The sequence below is a fragment of the Lathyrus oleraceus genome, chromosome 3 (assembly GCF_024323335.1).
Source record: "Lathyrus oleraceus cultivar Zhongwan6 chromosome 3, CAAS_Psat_ZW6_1.0, whole genome shotgun sequence".
Classification (NCBI taxonomy): Eukaryota; Viridiplantae; Streptophyta; class Magnoliopsida; order Fabales; family Fabaceae; genus Lathyrus; species Lathyrus oleraceus.
Window position 1 is genome coordinate 126,620,639 of NC_066581.1, and position 20,715 is coordinate 126,641,353.

Genomic DNA, 20,715 nt, shown 5'->3' on the forward strand with positions numbered 1-20,715 from the left:
TTGACAATTGTTTCTTCAAATTTCTGATCTCGGTCATATCTGGACCTGCTACTAACATATCATCGACATAAAGTAGCAAAATGATATAACTGGAGTTATATCTCTTGAAGAAACAACAGTGGTAAGCATTGCACTTCTTGAAACCTTCCTTGTGCATGAAGCTCTCAAACTTCATATACCACTGCCTTGGAGCTTGCTTTAGGCCATACAAGCTCTTCTTTAATCTGCACACCATATTCTTTTTCTCTGAGAAACCTTCTGGTTGGTGCATATAGATCTCCTCATCTAGGTCTCCGTGAAGAAATGCAGTCTTCACGTCCAACTGCTCTAAGTAGAGCTCTTCACTGGCAACAATACTTAACACATACCTGATAGTATTGAGCTTCACAACTGGTGAGAAAATCTCGGTGTAATCGACTCCTTCCTTTTGCTGGAATCCTTTTACAACAAGTCGAGCTTTATATCTTTTAGACCCATCATGTTCCTGCTTCACTCGATACACCCATTTGTTGTGAAGTGCCTTTTTTCCCATATGTAACTCTTCTAGTTCCCATGTTTGATTTGAGATCAAAGACTTCCTCTCGTCTTTCATGGCAAGCTCCCACTTGTTCGCATCTACTGTCTAACATGCTTCTGCATAGTCTTCAGGTTCTCCTCCATCTGTCAACAACATGTAGCTCATGTATTTCCTGTTAGGTATAGGAACTCGAGAAGACCTCCTTAACTCCGGAGCTGGAGTAGAATGCTTTGTTCTGTCAGACTGCTGCACATTGCCTGGTTCAGTTGATTCTTCTGGCTGAGGACTATCAACTGTGGGTCTTTCAAGGACATCGTCCACATCTGCATAAACTGGCCCACTTGGATCTGAGTTGCTGGCACCTGTATCATGCTTGTCCTTGTACATTACCCTCTCATTGAAGATCACATCTCTACTGCGGATCATCTTTCTATTCTCGTCATCCCAAAGACGGTAACCAAACTCATCTTCACCGTAACCAATGAAAGTACACTTCTTTGATTTGGGATCAAGCTTGTTTCGGCCTTGATCGCTAATGTGTACATATGTTGTACAACCGAAAATTCTAAGATGTGAGAGTTTTACCTCTTTTCCGCTCCATACCTCTTCTGGTAGTCTATGTTCCAATGGCAGTGATGGACCTCGGTTGATCAAGTAAGCTGTTGTGTTGACTATTTCTGCCCAGAAATGCTTTGGAAGACCTGATTGCACACGCATGCTTCTGGCTCTTTCAGTCAATGTTCGGTTCATGCGCTCAGCTATACCATTGTGTTGAGGCGTACTTGGCACGGTCCTCTCTATTCTGATCCCATGCCCATAGCAAAACTTCTTGAATCTGGTGTCTTCATATTCACCACCATTGTCGGTTCTGAGCTTTTTGATCTTCAGCCCTGTCTCATTCTCCACCATGGCTTTCCATATCTTGAAAGCTTCAAATACTTCAGATTTATGTTTCAGAAAGTATACCCATACCTTTCTGGAGTGGTCGTCAATAAAAGTCACAAAGTATCGTTTTCCACCAATGGATGAGACTGTCGTTTGACCCCAAACATCAGAGTGAACGAGCTCGAGTCTCTCCTTCTTTGGCTTCCTTTCGTTTGTCTGAAAGCTAACTCTCTTCTGCTTTCCAAATATACAGTCTTCACACATGTCAATTTCTACTGACTGAAGACCTGGAAGTTTGCCCTTCGAGTGCATTACCTTTATCCCTTTCTCACTCATATGGCCAAGTCTCTGGTGCCATAGGTTGGGATTTCCACTTGCTGCAACCGAAATCAGATGACATTCTCCTGCCGTCTTGTAAAGAGTACCACTCTTTTTGCCGCGAGCTATCGTCATTGCACCCTTTGAAATTTTCCACTGATCTCCGTGGAAGATTGTTATGTAGCCGTCACTAGCCAACTGGCCTACTGAGATTAAGTTCTTTGTCAGGTCGGGGATATGTCTGACATTCTTCAGCTCCCAAACAGACCCGTTCAACGTGATCTTCATTACACCTTTTCCTACAATCTCGCAAGATTGTTCATTACCAAGGTAAACTTTACCAAGGTTTCCAGGGACATAATTCTCGATGAGTTCTTTCTGCGAAGTTGCATGAAAGGATGCTCCAGAGTCTAACACCCACGACTCTTCCTTGTTCTCCAAAGAGCATATTAATGCATCACCTCCTCTTGAGCTTGAAGCAACGTTTGCCTCATCTTTCGCCTCATGTCTCTTCGGTGCACTCCTGCACTGGTTTTTATAGTGTCCCGTCTTCCCACAATTCCAACACTCAATAGTCTTTGAGTTGTTAGAACTATGATGATTTCTGGACTTGGATCGCCTTTCTTTTGATTTTCCGCGTCCGCTTCCTCTGGTTGAACTCCTTCCTCTTGACTCTGTATGCAATACTGAAGAGGTTGATGATTCACCCGACTCTTTCCGTCGGATCTCCTCACTAAGAACCAACTCACGAACATCATCAAATTTTAACTTGTTGCTTCCCGATGAGCTATTCACAGCTGTGACAGTAGCATTCCAACTTTCTGGTAGGGAAGACAAGAGTATCAAAGCCCGTACTTCATCATCAAAGTCGATTCCAACTGAACTCAACTGGGTTGTGACTGTGCTGAGCTCATTTAGATGTTGCGCCGTTGATGCACCTTCTGCCATCCGTAAGTTGAACAACCGCCTCATCAAATGAACTTTGTTTGAGGCCGATGGCTTTTCGTACATGTTAGAAAGGGCCTTCATAAGACCAGCCGTAGTCTTTTCTTTGGCAATGTTGAAGGCAACATTACGAGATAACGTCAATCGAATGACTCCAAGAGCCTTTCTATCAAGAAGTTTCCAGTCATCTTCTTTCATATCTGCTGGTTTACTCGTGAGAGGTTGATGCATGCTTTTCTGATACAAATAATCCTCTATTTGCATCTTCCAAAAGCTGAAGTCCGCACCTTCGAACTTTTCGATTTTCATTTTTCCTTCGTCTGCCGCCATAGTTCCTAGTCGAACCTGACTCCTCTAGATCGCCTATGAAAATTTATGCAAACCACCGAAAAAATTGGTAATGCTGACCAATTTTCACTATTCACGAAAACACTAATCACAAAGTTACTATTCACATGAATAGTACTTTCCCCAAAAAAATTATTCGGCCGAACCAACCAGCTCTGATGTCAGTTGTTAGAAAACTACGCCGAATTTCCTCTTAGTCAGATTCGTAAAAACAATAATATGTGGAAGCATAAAAGCACACACACAATTGATAACGGAGTTCGGCCAAATATGCCTACGTCTCCGGGCTGCTGCAGGCCTTTTACTGAAAAGAGAAGAATACACTATATTTACAAACACTCAAAAATTTCTCTCTCACCCACAACCCAATTACACCCAAGAGTTTCTATCACAAAATTTTTTCTCACACTAGAAAATTTCTCTAACTCTCAAATTACAATTTTTCTGTCAAATGCAAATGCATTCATTGTCTTGAGAAGAATTGAATTTTCCTACAACTTCAATGAGTATTTATAGGATTCATGTGGTATACCTCATGTCCATGCAAAGTGACCTTTGTGATTTTCTCTTCACCAAAAACAATGTTCCAAATTCAAAGTTACTATTCTCTTGGTCAAAATTCAAAGTTACTATTCTCTTGGTCAAAATTCAAAGTCACTATTCTCTTGGTCAAAATTCAAAGTTACTATTCTTTTGTTGACTGCCATTGAAAAATAGAGGGTGGAATAGTATGGCTAGAAATGTAGGCATGTGGATCTAACATTGACGTCCATAGAAAAAGTTATTCAAGGTGGAACAAGTGAACATTTGACATGGGACTTAGAAATTTTTCAAATATGTTTGATTTCCCAAACTTCCACCTAAAAATTCATCATGATCCAAGATTCAAATGAAAAAGTGTTCAACATGAAAGTTGTTCCCTTTGATCTCACCTTTCTAAAATATCCAATATCATCTCTTTTGGACGAAAATTGATGGACTCGTGCATGGCTTCATTAGGGGTAGTGTTTTGGCAAGATTGAACATCACATGATCATTTTCATTTGCATGCTTGCACATGATTATTTCACCAGACTTTGTACACGATTTGGAGTTGGATTGCATCACTCTTAAGGCCCAAATGATTTCCCATGCACCCATGCAAAGAGATTTCAAAAATTATCCAAATTTGAAGTGGTGCAAATATCAAACACATTGCCTATTTAAACAAGCTTAAGGCTTCAGATTCATCATCAAGACCTTGCTCAAGCTTTGCTAGACCTCTACAAACCCTCACCGCCATGGAATTTTCCGAGATTTCTCTTGAAATTGAGTTTGAACTTCAACTTCTGTTTGGAAGTCCAAACTCCAGAAATCACTTCCATTTTCAGTTCATTTGGTTTCTGCAAGCAAGAGGAGGAGAAAGCAATCGAATCCAGATCAAGATCAAGTCAAATTGGATCAACTCGAAGGTGAAATTTCAGAAATTTCCACTCTTCGATTCTCTATTATTTCTCCACTATTCTTGTTGATTTTTGGTTGTCTGAAGTCCTATCAATGTAGGCAACAAGATTGATTTGATTTGAGGTCAAATCGAAGCAACTCAGTTCATGATCCTCAAAATTAAACTCCTTGTATCTTCTCATATACTTGGTGTTAGACAAAATTGAGGTCATATTCAAGCTCCCGAGCATTTTTTTCTTTAAATCCATGTCTTGCTTTTTCATTCTGGTGATGGTTGAAGGTGGATCAGTTGTCATACCCTGATTTTGTCCTAATTTTATTTTTCTCATGGATGCCATAACATAAATCATTTTCAACCATCAAACCCTGATTTCTGTATTTCTTGGTAAGGAACATTAGGCCAATCGACACATAGGAAACTAGAATTTTGTAAAGTCTGTGATGAATGTGGCACAAGGTTTGTTTGCCTGTTAAACATTTTTTCTTGTCATGACATGTATCATCATAACATGTCATCATGTACTCCACCCACGGGAGAATTTACGCACCGTTGAGTACAAACGGTGCATGGGTTCATAAACACGGTTTTGTAAACTAATTTGTCGGGAGCCTATATTTACGACTTGGGTGCATCATTTTGGTCCGTTGTAAACCTCAAGATAAAACGTTTCATAGTAAAGTTTTCCCTTATCTTAAATCAACAAACTAAGGGTGTGCGGACTAAGACGGGTGGGTAGCATTCCATCTCAATACACAACCTTCCAGTTCGGCTGTTTCAGATATGTGATGCATTGCTTATCAAGAGTCTCATGTCCACTCTTACAATTTGAAGTAACTTAGTGGGATGCATGGCTTAGGACCAATTGAAATCAAGCTTTTCCATTCCTATTTCACAGTAAATTTTCTAAAAGTTTTGTCTAATGGAGAATAAGAGGAATCAATACTGATTTAAGTTTAGAATGACGGACTGTTCGGTTGCCACGTTATACAAGCATATTACCAGAATTAAAGTATATGAAATTCTTGTTACATACAGACATAGAGAAAAGTGCAAACTACTTATTACAGGTTTTGAACAGGAAAAGAAAATAATGCTTTACAAGAACTCAATCATCCGGCTGCAACCGTTTCCATACGTAGCCATGAGTTTGCTAATTGGCCATGTGAGCAACATGTTATGACCTTCAAGATTGAGAGCCTTACATCATACTCGTAATTCCATTTTGAGAAAATAATAATAAGCAGCACACGAAACTGGCAGCATGTCAAATGGTCTGTTGTTAGAAAAGTCAAAGTCATGAGAAATGACAAGTAAAATTCATAGTAGTCTTGAGGTGCAAAGGCAACACCAAAAGTCCAATATTTTTTACCTCAAGCTCTTGGCCAGGATTTTACGGGTTCCAGGATTGAAGGACTAGCAACAATGGCAAACGTTGTTGTACTCAAGAGTCCGTTCATAAGAAAGGAGGATAAGATTCCACTATCCTTGCCAAGATCGATTAGACATACCAAGAGAATGGAGGTTAAACATGTTGTAGTTGTCGTGCTGTAAATGATGATATCCACACATATGACGTTCCAGCCGCCCAAGATTGTCGCGTTTAGGATTCCCAAAAGGCCTTAGATGAGAGTAGAAAAGGCTGCTGAAGGATGCTTGACATTCGATTGATCATCTCTTAGAGATCCTCTAAAATGAAACACGATCCTTTGTAAAGGTCCAAAGGATGCTCGTATTGGGGTAAAAAACTTTAGTTGCGCTCCTAGTGCCCCACATAGCCACACCAAACTCCCACCAAGAACGACAATATTTGGTAGAACAAAGATCAAACCTGCATTGAGTTTCGAAAGACAGAACGTTTAAAACACAAGCTACATTACCAACGTCTAGCAAAAAAAAGAGATCAAGCAACGACATACGTGATTTATGACCCACAAAACAACGTCACAAACCTGCGGTGAACCTTACCATCAGGCCTGCAATACAACAACTGTGGCCTTCAGGCCAAATCTCCATAAGTTCCATGACCTGCGAACCAATAGCCATCGAGATACAATGAGCAGCACAAACCACAGCATAAAATGGATATATATTTGTCATGCACATGTAATCAAGACCTGTGTTCCGCAAACATGTCAAAAAAGGGGAATCAAAACAGCATCAGAAACACAGTGAGGAATGCAAAATCAGTGAGGTCTCGATTCCTCGAGAAAATCTGACCATGAACCAGCCCCATGAGGTTTATAGAACATACAAAACATTGGTTGGAATTCAATATTTCACTCATGGCGAGACCTACTGCAGACCCAGTCCAGACATACATACAAGTGCAATGGCATACTTGATTTAATTCCGTCACCGTAACTTATACAACTATGCCAAGAGAAAAACCCCAATGAACAAACACGACTGAACCAAACTCGGAAGGATAATTAGAACCAGCTGCAAAATATACTGGACATGCAGAACACAAGCTAAACGTTACTTGAAGCTTTGGTCGAAAAATGCCCAATGATCCATACCTACTGAAACATCAACCAAAAATTCAAGTTACCTATTTAACCATGTTCTAAAACCAGTACAACAAGCTGCCTACATAAACATTAAACCTTCAGCAGGAAATATAACATGAGCCCTGATCAATACTCACTTAAAAAGCATAAACCAAGCAATAAGAAGTTGGGGTTATCTATCCCACGATCACAACGTGGAACCAAATACTAAACTGACATGGACGAAGTACGCACGAAGAAAATGGAATACATAGGTGAAAAGAAACAAGACTAAGACCTATGCATGTTCATTACAATATCATGGCATTCCAATTTAAGTTTCCAACAAGCAATGGAATCATACTTCCAACTCGCGAGCTACGACACCTTGGCCACTACATTTCAGAGAATGTTATGATATGTGTAGATGATTTTGATTGGCTGCATTTTGTGTTAAAACACTTACTGTACTCTGATATCTTGACTGATGTCATGACATGCTTAAGTAGTATGCTGCAGGATTAGCTAATACAGGATTTACTGAATGTCAAACTGAATGTTATGACATTCATCCCTGACAGCAAATACTGAATTATAGGTCAATTAGTTTTTCTGGTATAGTTCAGTATTTATTTAAGGCTGCTATTTTAGAAAACTAATAGCTGAGCTAGAATTAAGAAACCTAGCATATAGCTTATGTTCTGGACGTCAAACTGAATGTTATGACATTCATTCCTGACAGCATATGCTGTAGTGTAGGCTTGTTAGTTTTTCTGTTATGATTCAGTATTTATCTCACGCTATTTTTCAGGAATCTAACAGTTGTGCTAAAATCCAGGAAACTAACAACTGTGCTACAATTAAAAGGCCTAAAATATAGCCTATTTGTTAGCACCCTAATATATGGAAATTAGGTTAACTTGCTTAACCTTAATTTTAGGAAATTCAAGTACAAGGCCCAAGTGTTGCATTATAAAAGGATGGCAATCCTACTTTCAGTAACTCATGGGTTTGAAGCGTGAAGAATTTAATATATCATCATATATCACTGTTGTACTTTTATTGTGTTTTGTATTAGGTTTTACTTGTGAGCGAAGCAATTATCACCTAGATGATTGCATTGGACTAGGGTGTTCATTGAGTTGTAATTGTTGTGTCACTCTAAGCTTTTAAGCGTGAGTGCTGTGTTTCTTGATTAAAGCTTTTAAGCACAATCAAGAGTTGTTTGAAGTATAACTTCACCACTGACTTTAAACTTATTACAGGTTGTAATCACTGTTGTGATTGAGTGGGAGTGAGTAGGAACTCTGGTCTTATTTAGATTGAAATTGCATTGGGTAGGTCTTAAGTGATAGGATTAAACAGATGGTTCAAGTCCTGAATTAATACCTCTTATAGTGGATTTCCTCCTTGGCTTGGTATCCCCCAGACGTAGGTGTGTTTGTCACCGAACTGGGTAAACAATTCTCTGTGTCTTTTACTGTCTATTACATTTACTTTCTGCATACATTACCTGTCTGCGCAGAAATGGATGTCATAACATGCAGTGTGACATCGATCGTCTGTTACTAGAATTTCAATTGGTATCAGAGCAGGCACCCTGCCTGTTAATTTTTGGGTGAGATCTAGGGACGTTACTTTCTAGTACCATGGACAAGGATGTAGGATTCTCAAATAGACCACCCATGCTGGATGGTTCTAACTATGATGACTGGAAACCTCGTATGATAAAAACTTCTTGAGGTCTCTGGATAGCAAGGTCTGGAGAGCTGTCAACAAAGGATGGGAACATCCAACGAAGATAGGTAAAGATGGAATCATTATGCAAATTCTTGAAGAAGAGTGGGACAAGGAGCAAGAGGCATTAGCCCTTGGAAACTCTAAGGCCTTGAATGCACTGTTTAATGGGATAAACAAGAACATCTTTAGACTGGTGCATCACTGTGATCTGGCTAAAGAAGTTTGGGATACTCTCAAAACAACTCATGAAGGTACCTCCAAGGTAAGGATGTCTAAACTCCAGATGCTGATTACTAAGTTTGAAAATCTGAGGATGAAAGAGGATGAGACTATTCATGACTTCCACATGAATGTTCTTGAAATTGCCCACACTTCTGGAGGCGTATGAGAGAAAATGTCTGAAGAAAAACTTGTAAGAAAGATTCTCAGATCATTGCCCAAGAGATTTGCCATGAAGGTTATTGCTATAGAAGAGGCTCAAGATATCTGCAATATGAAGGTTTATGAGCTCATTGGTTCTCTCCAAACTTTTGAAATGGGCTTGTGTGAGAATGTTGAAAAGAAAAAAAAAATATAGCTTTTGTATCAAATACTGAAGAGGATTCAGAAGAAGGAAATATAGGAGGTGATGAAAGCATATCAGAAGCTATAGGCATGCTTGGAAGACAGTTCAACAAGTTTATAAAGAAGGTTGATCAAAAAGGTAGACCAAATGTCAAGAACTCTTCATTTGACATCAGTAGAAGATCAAAATATGAAGAAAAGTTCAACCAAGGCAAGGGAATCCAGTGTCATGGATGTGAAGGTTTTGGACACATTAGAGCTGAATGTCCAACCTTTCTCAGGATGCAAAAGAAGGGACTTTCTGTCACCTGGTTTGAGGGAGACTCTGAGAGTGAATCTGAAGGAGAATCTACTAAACATGTCACTGCACTAACTAGTGTATGTGCCTCTGATGATGACTCAAGTGGAGATGAACTTACATTTGATGAACTTGCTTCCTCATATAAAGAGCTATGTGTCAAAAGTGCAGAAGTGTGTATACAAGGAGAAAAGTAGAAGAAACTCATCAAGGAGCTGGAAGTTGAGAAGAAGAAGCATCTGACATTCATAGATGGTCTAAATGGTGAGATAACCTTGCTGACCTCTAAGCTAGATCAAATGACAAAATCTATCAGAATGCTGAATAAAGGAACTGACACTTTGGAAGAGATTCTAAAGGTGGGACAAAAATCAGGAACCATGTCTGGTTTAGGCTTTGTTAAGGAATCCTCAACTGAACTCAAAAGCTCAAAGGCTGAAGTTCAGAAAATCAAGCAGAAGTCACAACCAATGTCACAACATCAAGGAAACAGGAGGTTTAACCATCAAAAGAAGAAATTTCAAAGATGGAGATGTCACTACTGTGGCAGATTTGGTCACATAAAACCCTTCTATTACAGGTTGCATGGTTATCCTAACCATACCCCTCAAGTCAGACCTAAGCAGAAGGAATCTAAGCATAATGCCCCCATCAAGAAACAACAATAAGTTGCTAGATTAGCTCACACAGCTCTAAGGGCATCTACCAGAGAAGACTGGTATTTTGATAGTGGTTGCTCAAGACATATGACCGGGATGGAGAACTTATTGGTAGATAGACAACCTCATACTACTAGTTATGTGACCTTTGGTGATGGAGCTAAAGGAAAAATCAAAGGTGTTGGTAAGTTGAACAGTCCTGGAGTTCCAGATTTGAATAATGTGTTGTTAGTAAAAGGACTAACTGCTAATCTCATCAGCATAAGCCAACTATGTGATAAAGGCTTCAATGTACAGTTCACTAAGGAAGAGTGTGTTGTGAAGAATGGAGAAAATAAGGAAGTTATGAGAGGAGCCAAATCCAAAGATAACTGCTATCTATGGGAACCTAAAGTCTCAAACTACTCCTCAAGGAGCTTCTTAGGCAAGGAAGAAAAGGAAGTGAAACTGGGGCATAGAACACTTGGACATCTATATTTAAGAGGAATGAAGAAGATCATATCTAAGGAAGCAGGTAGAGGAATCCCAAAGCTTCTTATGGATGAAGGAAAAGTCTGTGGAGAATGTCAGGCGGGCAAGCTAACCAAGATGTCACATCCTAAGCTTGGACATACTAAAACATCCAAAACTCTGGAACTTTTGCACATGGAGTTAATGGGACCTATGAAGATTGAAAGTCATGAGTTGTCCTCACCTATTGTTCCTCATCAAAATGGTGTAGTTGAAAGGAAGAAATAGAAGCGTGTATCATTATCCACTACAGAAGCTGAGTACATGACATCTGGTAGCAGTTGTTCCCAACTGGTATGGATGAATCAGATGTAGATTGAGTACAATGTCACTCAGAATGTCATGACATTGGATGTTACTCAGTTTGATAATTTAAGGGGCAAAGTGGGAATATGTCTTTCTGAGGAATTATAGCAACTAATGATGTTAGGTATTTACTGTTTAATAATTCAAGTTATTAAACATTTGAGAGTATGCTCTAATTGGTCAACAAATAATAGCTATTACTCTTGCAACAAGCGTTACCTCTTCCATCGTTTCAACTTTCAGTCACGCAAGCATTCTCTCAAAGAAACTTTTCGTTTCGCCTCTAAGATATTCATCATGTCTCAACAATCCAACTCATCTTCCTCCAAGAACATGTTTGATTCCTCTAGCTCTGAACCATGCAACCCTAACAGAGAAGATCCTGTTGCTGACTCTGCGAATACCTCACATGCAAGAAGACCTAAAGAAATTGTATCAGGCTTCTCCTCAGCAATCGCTCTTGAGGAACGAACCAGAGAAGGTTCTAGGTATGTTCACAATTCCATTGCCACTATGGTGACTGGAATACTATCTGGTAGTCATAAGGTCCTGGGGGTTTCCATTCCCTTAAACACTATTGAACCTGATAGTGTTGCTTATCCAGAAAATATTGAGTCGTTAGGAAAGAATATCTCTGGTGATGTTGAGCAAACTGATGCTCATAAGGAGTCAAATGTTGACAAACCCTTAGATAATGTGGTTGGTGAAGAAGTTCATGTCACTCATGATGTCAGTAACAACCCTAACTACGAGGATGAAACAGTAGACCTGGAGGAATTTTCTAATAATGAGTTGTTGTCCTCAGTCATCCCTAGCATAGCCAAAAGGGTTAGGACTAGGAGAGAAAAGAAAACAGTGGCTCAAAGGTCCCCCAGAAATAAGATTGATGTGCCAACCTCTTCCAATACAAAGGTGACAGTTGAGAGTTCCCTCAAGAGGAATGTTCATGGTCTAACAAAATCTTGGAGCAAAGGGGTGCCCAAGAAAAAGAAAACCAAGTCTGTTGTTGTTGAGTCTGACTCAGATGTTCCATGTGATATCCCTACCACTCTGTCAAAGAAGAAGCCAACCACTAGCAAGCTTGCAGCTAGTGTCCCTGAGGTACCAATTGACAACATATCTTTTCATTTTGCTTCAAGTGTAAACAGGTGGAAATATGTTTATCAGAAGAGGCTGACTTTGGAAAGGGAATTAGCTCAGAATTTCCTGGAATGTAAGGATATTATGGACCTTAGTCAAGAGGATGGTTTAATGAAGACTGTGACTCAGTTCTCAAAGTGCTATGAGATGTTGGTAAAGGAATTTATTGTCAATGTGTCTGAAGAATGTGCTGATGGGAAGTCTAAGGAATTCAGGAAAGTGTATGTGCGAGGCAAGTGTATAAATTTCTCTCCTTCAGTGATCAACAAGTATTTGGGAAGGCCTGATGTAGCTCAACCTGAGCTTGAGGTGACTGACAACAAAATCTGTCAAGTCATCACTGCTAATCAAGTCAGGAAGTGGCCTCTCAAAGGAAAGTTGGTGGCCAGCAAACTGAGTGTCAAGTATGCAATTCTCCACAAGATTGGAGCTGATAACTGGGTGCCCACCAATCATAAATCTACCGTTGTTGTAATGCTCGGAAAGTTTATATATGTTGTTGGAGCCAAAGCCAATTTTGACTATGGATCCTATATCTTTGGTCAAACTTTGAAGCATGCAGAAAGCTTCAGTGTGAAGGGGCCTATAGCCTTTCCTTCTCTCATCTGTGGTATTGTTTTGAATCAGTTTCCAAACATCTTAATAGAGAATGATTCTGTGAAGAAAAGAGACATCCCTCTGTCCTTCAATCATAAGTTGTTCCTAGGTACCCATGTTCCTGACATTGTCATGACAACAGGTGAGACATCACGTGTAAGCATTCAACCAGGTAAAGCTGTTGTCATTGCAATGCTCAAAGAAACTTACAAGGAGTTAGAGGCAAGGAAGATGAACTTGGAAAAATTGATTAGCAAGTTGGAGATGACTGAAGGTGATGTGCTTGGTAAAGCTGCGGCTGCTGTAGAAGGAGCTGAAAGACAAGGTGAAGAGGGAGAAGCAGATGCCAGTCCTGATGATGGCACAGATGATGATGCTGACTCTAAGTCAGATGACTAGAACATTTCCTGTGTTTCTGAAAATTTGTGTGTAATTTTATTTTTGTTGGTCTGTAATATTAAGTGTTGCTTTGGCAACATTTTTGACAAAAAGGGGGAGTAACACCTGTACCCCAGGACAACAGATTTATTTGAACATATTTGTTTGGAGTTGAAGGTCCTCTAAACAAGAGGTTATGTTGTAGTTTGAAGTTTAACTTAACTTCTATGTGTGCTGAGTGTGTTGCTGTTTGTTGTCTACTTGTGCTGCTGCGGTTTATGTGTGCTGAGTGTATTAGCAAAATTGATTCTCTGCATGGATGTGTACTTTCCGCTGTTGTGAACTCTGTTGTGATGCCAAGTTGTTTTAGCCAAAAATTTGCCAAAGGGGGAGTTTGTAGATGTTTTTGATTGGCTGTATTTTGTGTTAAAACACTTATTGTACTCTGATGTCTTGACTGATGTCATGACATGCTTAAGTAATATGCTACAGGATTTACTTAATGTCAAACTGAATGTTATGACATTCATCCCTGACAACAAACACTGAATTATAGGCCAGTTAGTTTTTCTGGTATAGTTCAGTATTTATTTCAGGCTGCTGTTTCAGGAAACTAACAACTGAGCTAGAATTAAGAAACCTAGCATATAGCCTATGTTCTGGACGTCAAACTGAATGTTATGCCATTCATTCCTGACAGCATATGCTGTAGTGTAGGCTAGTTAGTTTTTCTGTTATGATTCAGTATTTATCTCATGCTATTTTTCAGCCATCTAACAGTTGTGCTAAAATCCAGGAAACTAACAACTGTGCTACAATTAAGAGGCCTAGCATATAGCCTATTTGTTAGCACCCTAATATATGAAAATTAGGTTAACTTGCTTAACCTTAATTTTAGGAAATTCAAGTACAAGGCCCAAGTGCTGCATTATAAAAGGATGGCAATCCTACTTTCAGCAACTCAGGGGTTTGAAGCGTGAAGAATTTAATATATCATCATATATCACTGCTGTACTTTTATTGTGTTTTGTATTAGGTTTTACTTGTGAGCCAAGCAATTATTACCTAGATGATTGCATTGGACTAGGGTGTTCATTGAGTTGTAATTGTTGTGTCACTCTAAGCTTTTAAGCGTGAGTGTTGCGTTTCTTGATTAAAGCTTTTAAGCACAATCAAGAGTTGTTTGAAGTATAACTTCATCACTGACTTTAAACTTCATCACTGACTTTAAACTTATTAAAGGAACTCTGGTCTTATTTAGATTGAAATTGCATTGGGTAGGTCTTAAGTGATAGGATTAATTAATTGGTTTAAGTCCTGAATTAATACCTCTTATAGTGGATTTCCTCCCTGGCTTGGTAGCCCCCAGACGTAGGTGTGTTTGTCACCGAACTGGGTAAACAATTCTCTGTGTCTTTTACTGCCTGTTACATTTACTTTCTGCATACATTACCTGTCTGCGCAGAATTGGATGTCATAACATCCAGTGTGACATCGATAGTCTGTTACTAGAATTTCAATATGCACTGCTCTGCCCAAATAATCGCAGGTCTGTAGTTCTTCTCCAACTAAAACTCACTGCACATCCTTTGTTCTATCGGTTTTGCCTTACAACGCCCCTTTTGCTATATTACAATATTAAGTGGTAATAGCAGTAAGTTTCACGCTACACCAAGAGCATTTGTCCTGCAATTCAGCAAACCACACAGAAGCAAACGTTAACATAGTGTTTCATAACCTCAAAAGAGAGAAGGTTCCAAGTTAGAATCTCATAGCAGAAGAACCAAGACATGTGTAGACGACCAAACCGTGGATCAATAGTCATTCCCATCCAAGAAAATATTTCCCAAACCAATATGAAAATAGAGCGTGAAAAGTGTAAGTTTTAAGGCAAGGAGAGTCAAAATCATTTACCAAGTTAGAAATCAGTCTTTTGTCGAAAACAATAAAAATCATCTTTCTACCACACCATATATGCATTTCACAGCAGTGCCACACTAATAGGAAATCCAACAAAAATCACGTTTATGAAAGATTGTACTACAAACGAAATTCACGCTTACCACATTCATTTCTGGGACCACCAAATCTAAAAGAATCTATTTTCTAACGGAATGATTTGCCAGCTCACAGGACCCCAAACCTCGCACCATCTCTCTATATAAGAGAACCACGACCATTGAGAAAAGGGCGACATCGAACCTCTTCTGAAATTCCTCTGAAAACCTGCATTCAAAGCTCAGTTATAAACCTCGACTTTGATTTTCACACCGAAAACCAAATTTGAAGAGCTCAGGACCTTAAACAAAACACGAACGAAAGAGTAATACAAAGAGTGATCTAAGGAAAGGAAAAGTAGACAAAAATGCATACCTACCCACTCGCCTCCAAAGCATCTCGAGCTGGTAAAACATTAGACCCTTACTTCTTGCTTTGTTGGTTTTTAACGCACCAGAGTGTATGTGTAACCTATTTTTTTTCGTATTGTGGGCTTTGTATATTGGTTGTCATCGATGTATTCTTCTCTTTCGCTGTTGAGGATCTTCCTTCTGCATCATGGTTAAGGTTCGGTAGAACTTCGCTGCGACGCATGGTTCGCACCGTTTGACATAGATCTATTTGCCGTCACGATCGTTTCTTCTTTAGATATTTTTCTGTTTTCTTCTTGAAGAGAGGTAATGAACATATACAAATAGAGGAATTAAAATAGATTTTGAAGTGTTACATCCAAGTTACGCGTACTTCTGGTTTTAAAGAGACAATAATGTCATTAACGAGGAGTCTTTCCTCACTCATCGCTCGAGGTCCGCCACTGCGGCCCATAAAGGCTTCTTCGTTTTCCTTTCCCATTCCATGTGACCGTTGGACTATGAAAAGGCCCCTGTTTGTTCCTTTTTTCCCGTTGGTCTTCTTGCAGAGACGAGAAACGATCGGTTGAAATCCAACCACACTGAACCAAGGCCAATACTTTGCTCCGTGGGCTTCCTGGTTTAGGCACATCTATTTCCATTAGAAAAATTTACCTTGTACCCCTACAATTAACCCCATACCCTTACAAAAATTTAAAAATTCCCATTTTACCCTTATTTGGTTTTAACCAATTTACCATTTCATTTTTACCATTCAGTTGAAAATTGCAAAAATTACACTTTCACACCCCTCGCACCGGAACTCCTGCAAAAAGACTTCCGGTATGTATTTTTCCAAACCGGAAGACTTTAGAAAAGACTTCCGAAACACACAAAAAAGCAAATCGGAACACTTAAGGAAAGAGTTCCGGTTCAGATAAAAAAAAAATTCAAAATTTTTTGCATACCGGAACTCTTTGGAGAAGTGTTCCGGTATGCATTATGTGTGTACCGGAAGTCTTTCCTAAAGTCTTCCGGTACGTGTTTTTTATTTTTTTTATTTTTTATTTTTTATTTTTTTTTTACAGAAATGGAAAATCTTCCCAAAATATGTGTAGATACTACTGATGCGTTTATGACGACGGAAAGATTTGGTACACGAGAAGAGGTTATCAGATGGATCAAAAAGGTTGGAATCGACAATAAAGTAACTGTTATTATCAGTCGTTCAGATACTGAAACGGGGAAGAGAGGGAGAAGTAACAAAATAATATTTGGTTGTGATAAAGGTGGGAAACACAAGATTAGTGATAGTGGTACCCAAAGTGCGTCCAGGAAATGTGGATGTCCATTTAAAATCAGGTCGACTCCGGCGAAAGATGGATCTGGTTGGAAGATTGATGTAAAATGTGGGTTACATAATCATGGTTTACCTGATAGATTAGAAGGTCATTCGTTTATTGGTAGGTTGATCACAGATGAGAAGCAACATGTCGCTGATTTGGCAAAGAGACATGTAGCACCTAGAAACATTTTGCTTTCCTTGCAAGACAAGTTTCCTGAGAATGTCACTCGGATTACGCAAGTATACAAGCATAAGAGTGTGATAGAAAAAGAGATAAGAGGTCCAAGGAGTGAGATACAACATTTGTTTAAGCTTATTGAGGATGCAGGATATGTGTATTGGAGTAGAAAACAGGATGACTCGGAAGTGGTAAGAGAGATATTTTGGGCACATCCTGATTCAGTTAAGTTGTTGAATATATTTCCGATTGTGTTAGTTATGGATAGCACATACAAGACAAACAAATATAAACAACCTTTGTTTGAAATTGTTGGCATGACATCGACTGAGTTGACTTTTGCTGTTGGATTTGCGTATATGGAGTCTGAGCAAACAGAGAATTTTTGCTGGGTATTGGAGAAATTAAAAGAGTTGTTTGTGAAGAAAGACATGTGTCCACAAGTGATTTTGACAGATAGAGATCTTGCTTTGATGAAAGCAATTGAAGTTGTGTTTCCCAACTCGATTAATTTGCTATGTAGATTTCACATTAACAAAAATGTTGGTGCCAAATGCAAACAATATGTGGTGAATGACCTGCAAAAGACGATAGACACATTATGGATGGAAGTTGTTTGGGCTAGTGATGAGGTTGAATATGGTCAGCGGTTGCATCAACTTGAGCAAGCATGTGTTGATTATAGTGGATTTATTAATTATGTGAAAGACACATGGTTGACTCCACATAGGCATAGATTTGTTGGAGCATGGATTAATCGAGTCCTACATTTGGGTAACACAACGACTAAGGAGTAGGGTATGTGGACTAGCATACCCAACAATGACAACATTGTGTCCACCACCTGAGAAAATAAAAACCAAAGGAGGAGTGAAGAAGAAAGGGAAAAAACCAGCAGATTATGATGTTTATAGGGACCCTTCGTATCATGAGTATGTTGATAAGGCATCTCAATCTTCACAAAGGCAATCTCAACCATCACAGACTTCGAAGAAGATCAAATTATCAAAGAAGCAACCACAATTCATTGTTCAATTTCCTAATCATATTAGGTCATACATTGAAGATGTAGTTAATGTTGAATCAGATGGTAATTGTGGATTTAGAGTCATTGCATCATGGCATGGATATGGTGAGGATGGTTGGCCAATGGTTCGCAGAGAGTTGGGGTTGGAAATAATAGACAAGGACAGGTCAACTTTGTATGACAAGTTATTTTCTAATCGGTTGTCAGCTGTGAGAGAATCTTTGATGATAGAATCGTTTGGTTCACAGCCACCTGAGAAATGGATGAGTCTACTAGATATGGGTTACTTGATAGCGAATCGTTATAATCTTGTACTTGTCTGTTTAGGCAATCCGTGCATCACTTTCTTTCCGATGACAAGTTCACATTCACCAAATGTCTCTATTTATTGCATTGGTTTTGTTAACCAGAATCATTGGGTTCGGGTACGTATTTATATGTCTAAATATTTTAATTATTTCAGTTAATATTTTATGTTATATGACTTAATCTTTTAATTATTTTACTTTATCAGGTTAACATGAAAGAGGGGTTTCCATTGCCACCGGTCACATTAGATTGGAAGAAATTTTGTTCTCATATAGCAACTACTTGGATGCTAGGATTTGCAGGACGTATGCAACATTGGCAATTACTTACACCTGTATTAGCATGATTATGTAATCAAAACATAAATATGTAATCAAAACATGAAATCTATATTATTATGTCTATTATATTCAAAGCTTAATACATATAATCAATGTGAACGAGAAATATGCAAAGCTTCAAATAAATCAGAAAACTGTGGGTCTTCCTCTTCAGCATTAACCTGTCTCAGATAGCGACGAATCAATGTAGATACACGAGCCCAATCAGGATCAGATGGCCCGGCGTCATATACAGGAACGGGTACGTCTCTAGGAGCGTCACGATGGGGAGGGACCAACCGTGGATGGGAAACACGATAATACCACTCCAGATAACCGTCTTCTACCTCAGATGGAGTAGTGGCCACGACAGATGAACCGATCACAGCGACAACACTCTGATGGTAACTGATCCAATCAACATCAATATCTGTCGCCATCATACAATCCAGAGGTGGGGATGGAACATACTGCCTATACCCGAACTGACGTAAACATCGATCAGGCAAGTATGGAACAACTGTTTCACCCCACTTCAAACAGCCCCTGTAAAGACATATCTCGTGAATCCAACACTGTTACAAAATAAAAACATAACAAATAAAACAAATTAAGTTACAATATTTTATAAAATGAATCCAACACTTAATTAACAAAATTAAATTATATACATGTAGGAGAGTAGGATATCCACCGAGCTGTTTACAACTGTACATGGACGCATCTCCAAGATATCGGTAGAGGGTAACTAGTGCAGCTGCTCCCCAACTATATCCTGAACATCCATCCAAGTCCCTAAACAGGAGGAGGTATCGTGCCTCTACAAGTGTAAAGGTCTTATCAGCAAATATGGTGGAACCCACCAACATCAATAGATATGCTCTAGTCGCATATGCCCAGTTGGAAGCAGCCCTATGATGTACGAATATATCATATAACCACTCCAACTTGTAATACGATCCCCTGTTGCTCCGAACATGTGACTGTGCCTGACCCTGTGACACTCCTAGGTAGTCAACAGCAAGTTCAACAGCTAGCTCTTCAGTCACATCCTGAGGACTCCAAAAGATACCCCTAATGGGCAAGTGAAGTAGACATGCGACATCATCTAAAGTAATGCTCATTTCACCAAACGGCATGTGAAATGAAGATGTCTCTAGATGCCATCTTTCCACAAATGCAGAGACAAGATTTGTGTCTATCTTGTTCAGACTCGTTCTCTGCAGTGAAGCTAAACCGGATCTAGATACCCAACTCTCCATCTATGGTGGAAGAGCCAATGGAACCCTAGAAGTCAAATTCAGTCCATGTCCTGCAACCTTCAACTCTTTCTTTGGTCCTCTTTCCTAAAAACAATTAAAACACATATTAGAAAACAAATTAAAAAATATTCAACTATTATTCATTTTCAAATATAACCCGTTTACTTACCTCACCGAACCATATATGTCGAGCAACATGATGCTCGTACTTCACCAAAAGAGACGTATCGTACGGCCCTCCTGGATATCCAGTCGGCTCAGATGCAGCTGTAGATGAAGATGCACCCCGGTCTAACGTGCGGATTGGAATCCGGCCATCTGCACCTCTTCTTCGAACCACTGCAAAAATAATGTTAAAAAAAATAATTAAAATTAAAAAAAAAAAAAAAAATCGTACCAGGACACTTCAAAGAAGAATTCCGGTTAAGAAAAAAAACAAAAAGCCTTCCGGAACACTTTCTTAAAGAGTTCCGGTATACATCATCCAAACCGGAAGTCTTGAAGAAAGTGTTCCGGTATACAAGTATACAAACCGGAAGACTTTCTAAAAGACTTCCGGTTCAGTGTCCCTTAAAGACAACAAACCGGAACTCTTTAGAGAAGTGTTCCGGTATACAATTATCCAAACCGGAAGACTTACTCTTAAGTGTTCCGGTATACAATGCAAAAACGCCAAATATTTTTCTTCTCCGGAAGTCTTCTACGAAAATGGTAAAAAAAATTTGAAAGGAAAAATATACCCTATTTATATGAGGGTATTTTGGTCAAAAAAAATTTAATGTAGGGGT

The 20,715-nt window shown here is 39.1% G+C and overlaps 1 protein-coding gene across 1 annotated transcript; it reads left to right on the forward strand.

Moving 5' to 3' along the window:
* Nucleotides 1-11,320: 11,320 nt before the first annotated feature.
* On the forward strand, nt 11,321-13,159 carry LOC127130011 (uncharacterized). The gene is made up of 3 exons (XM_051059097.1): nt 11,321-12,075; nt 12,172-12,472; nt 12,587-13,159. The coding sequence occupies exons 1-3, from the start codon at nt 11,321-11,323 to the stop codon at nt 13,157-13,159; spliced, it is 1,629 nt and encodes a 542-aa protein (XP_050915054.1).
* The last annotated feature ends 7,556 nt before the right edge of the window (nt 13,160-20,715 follow it).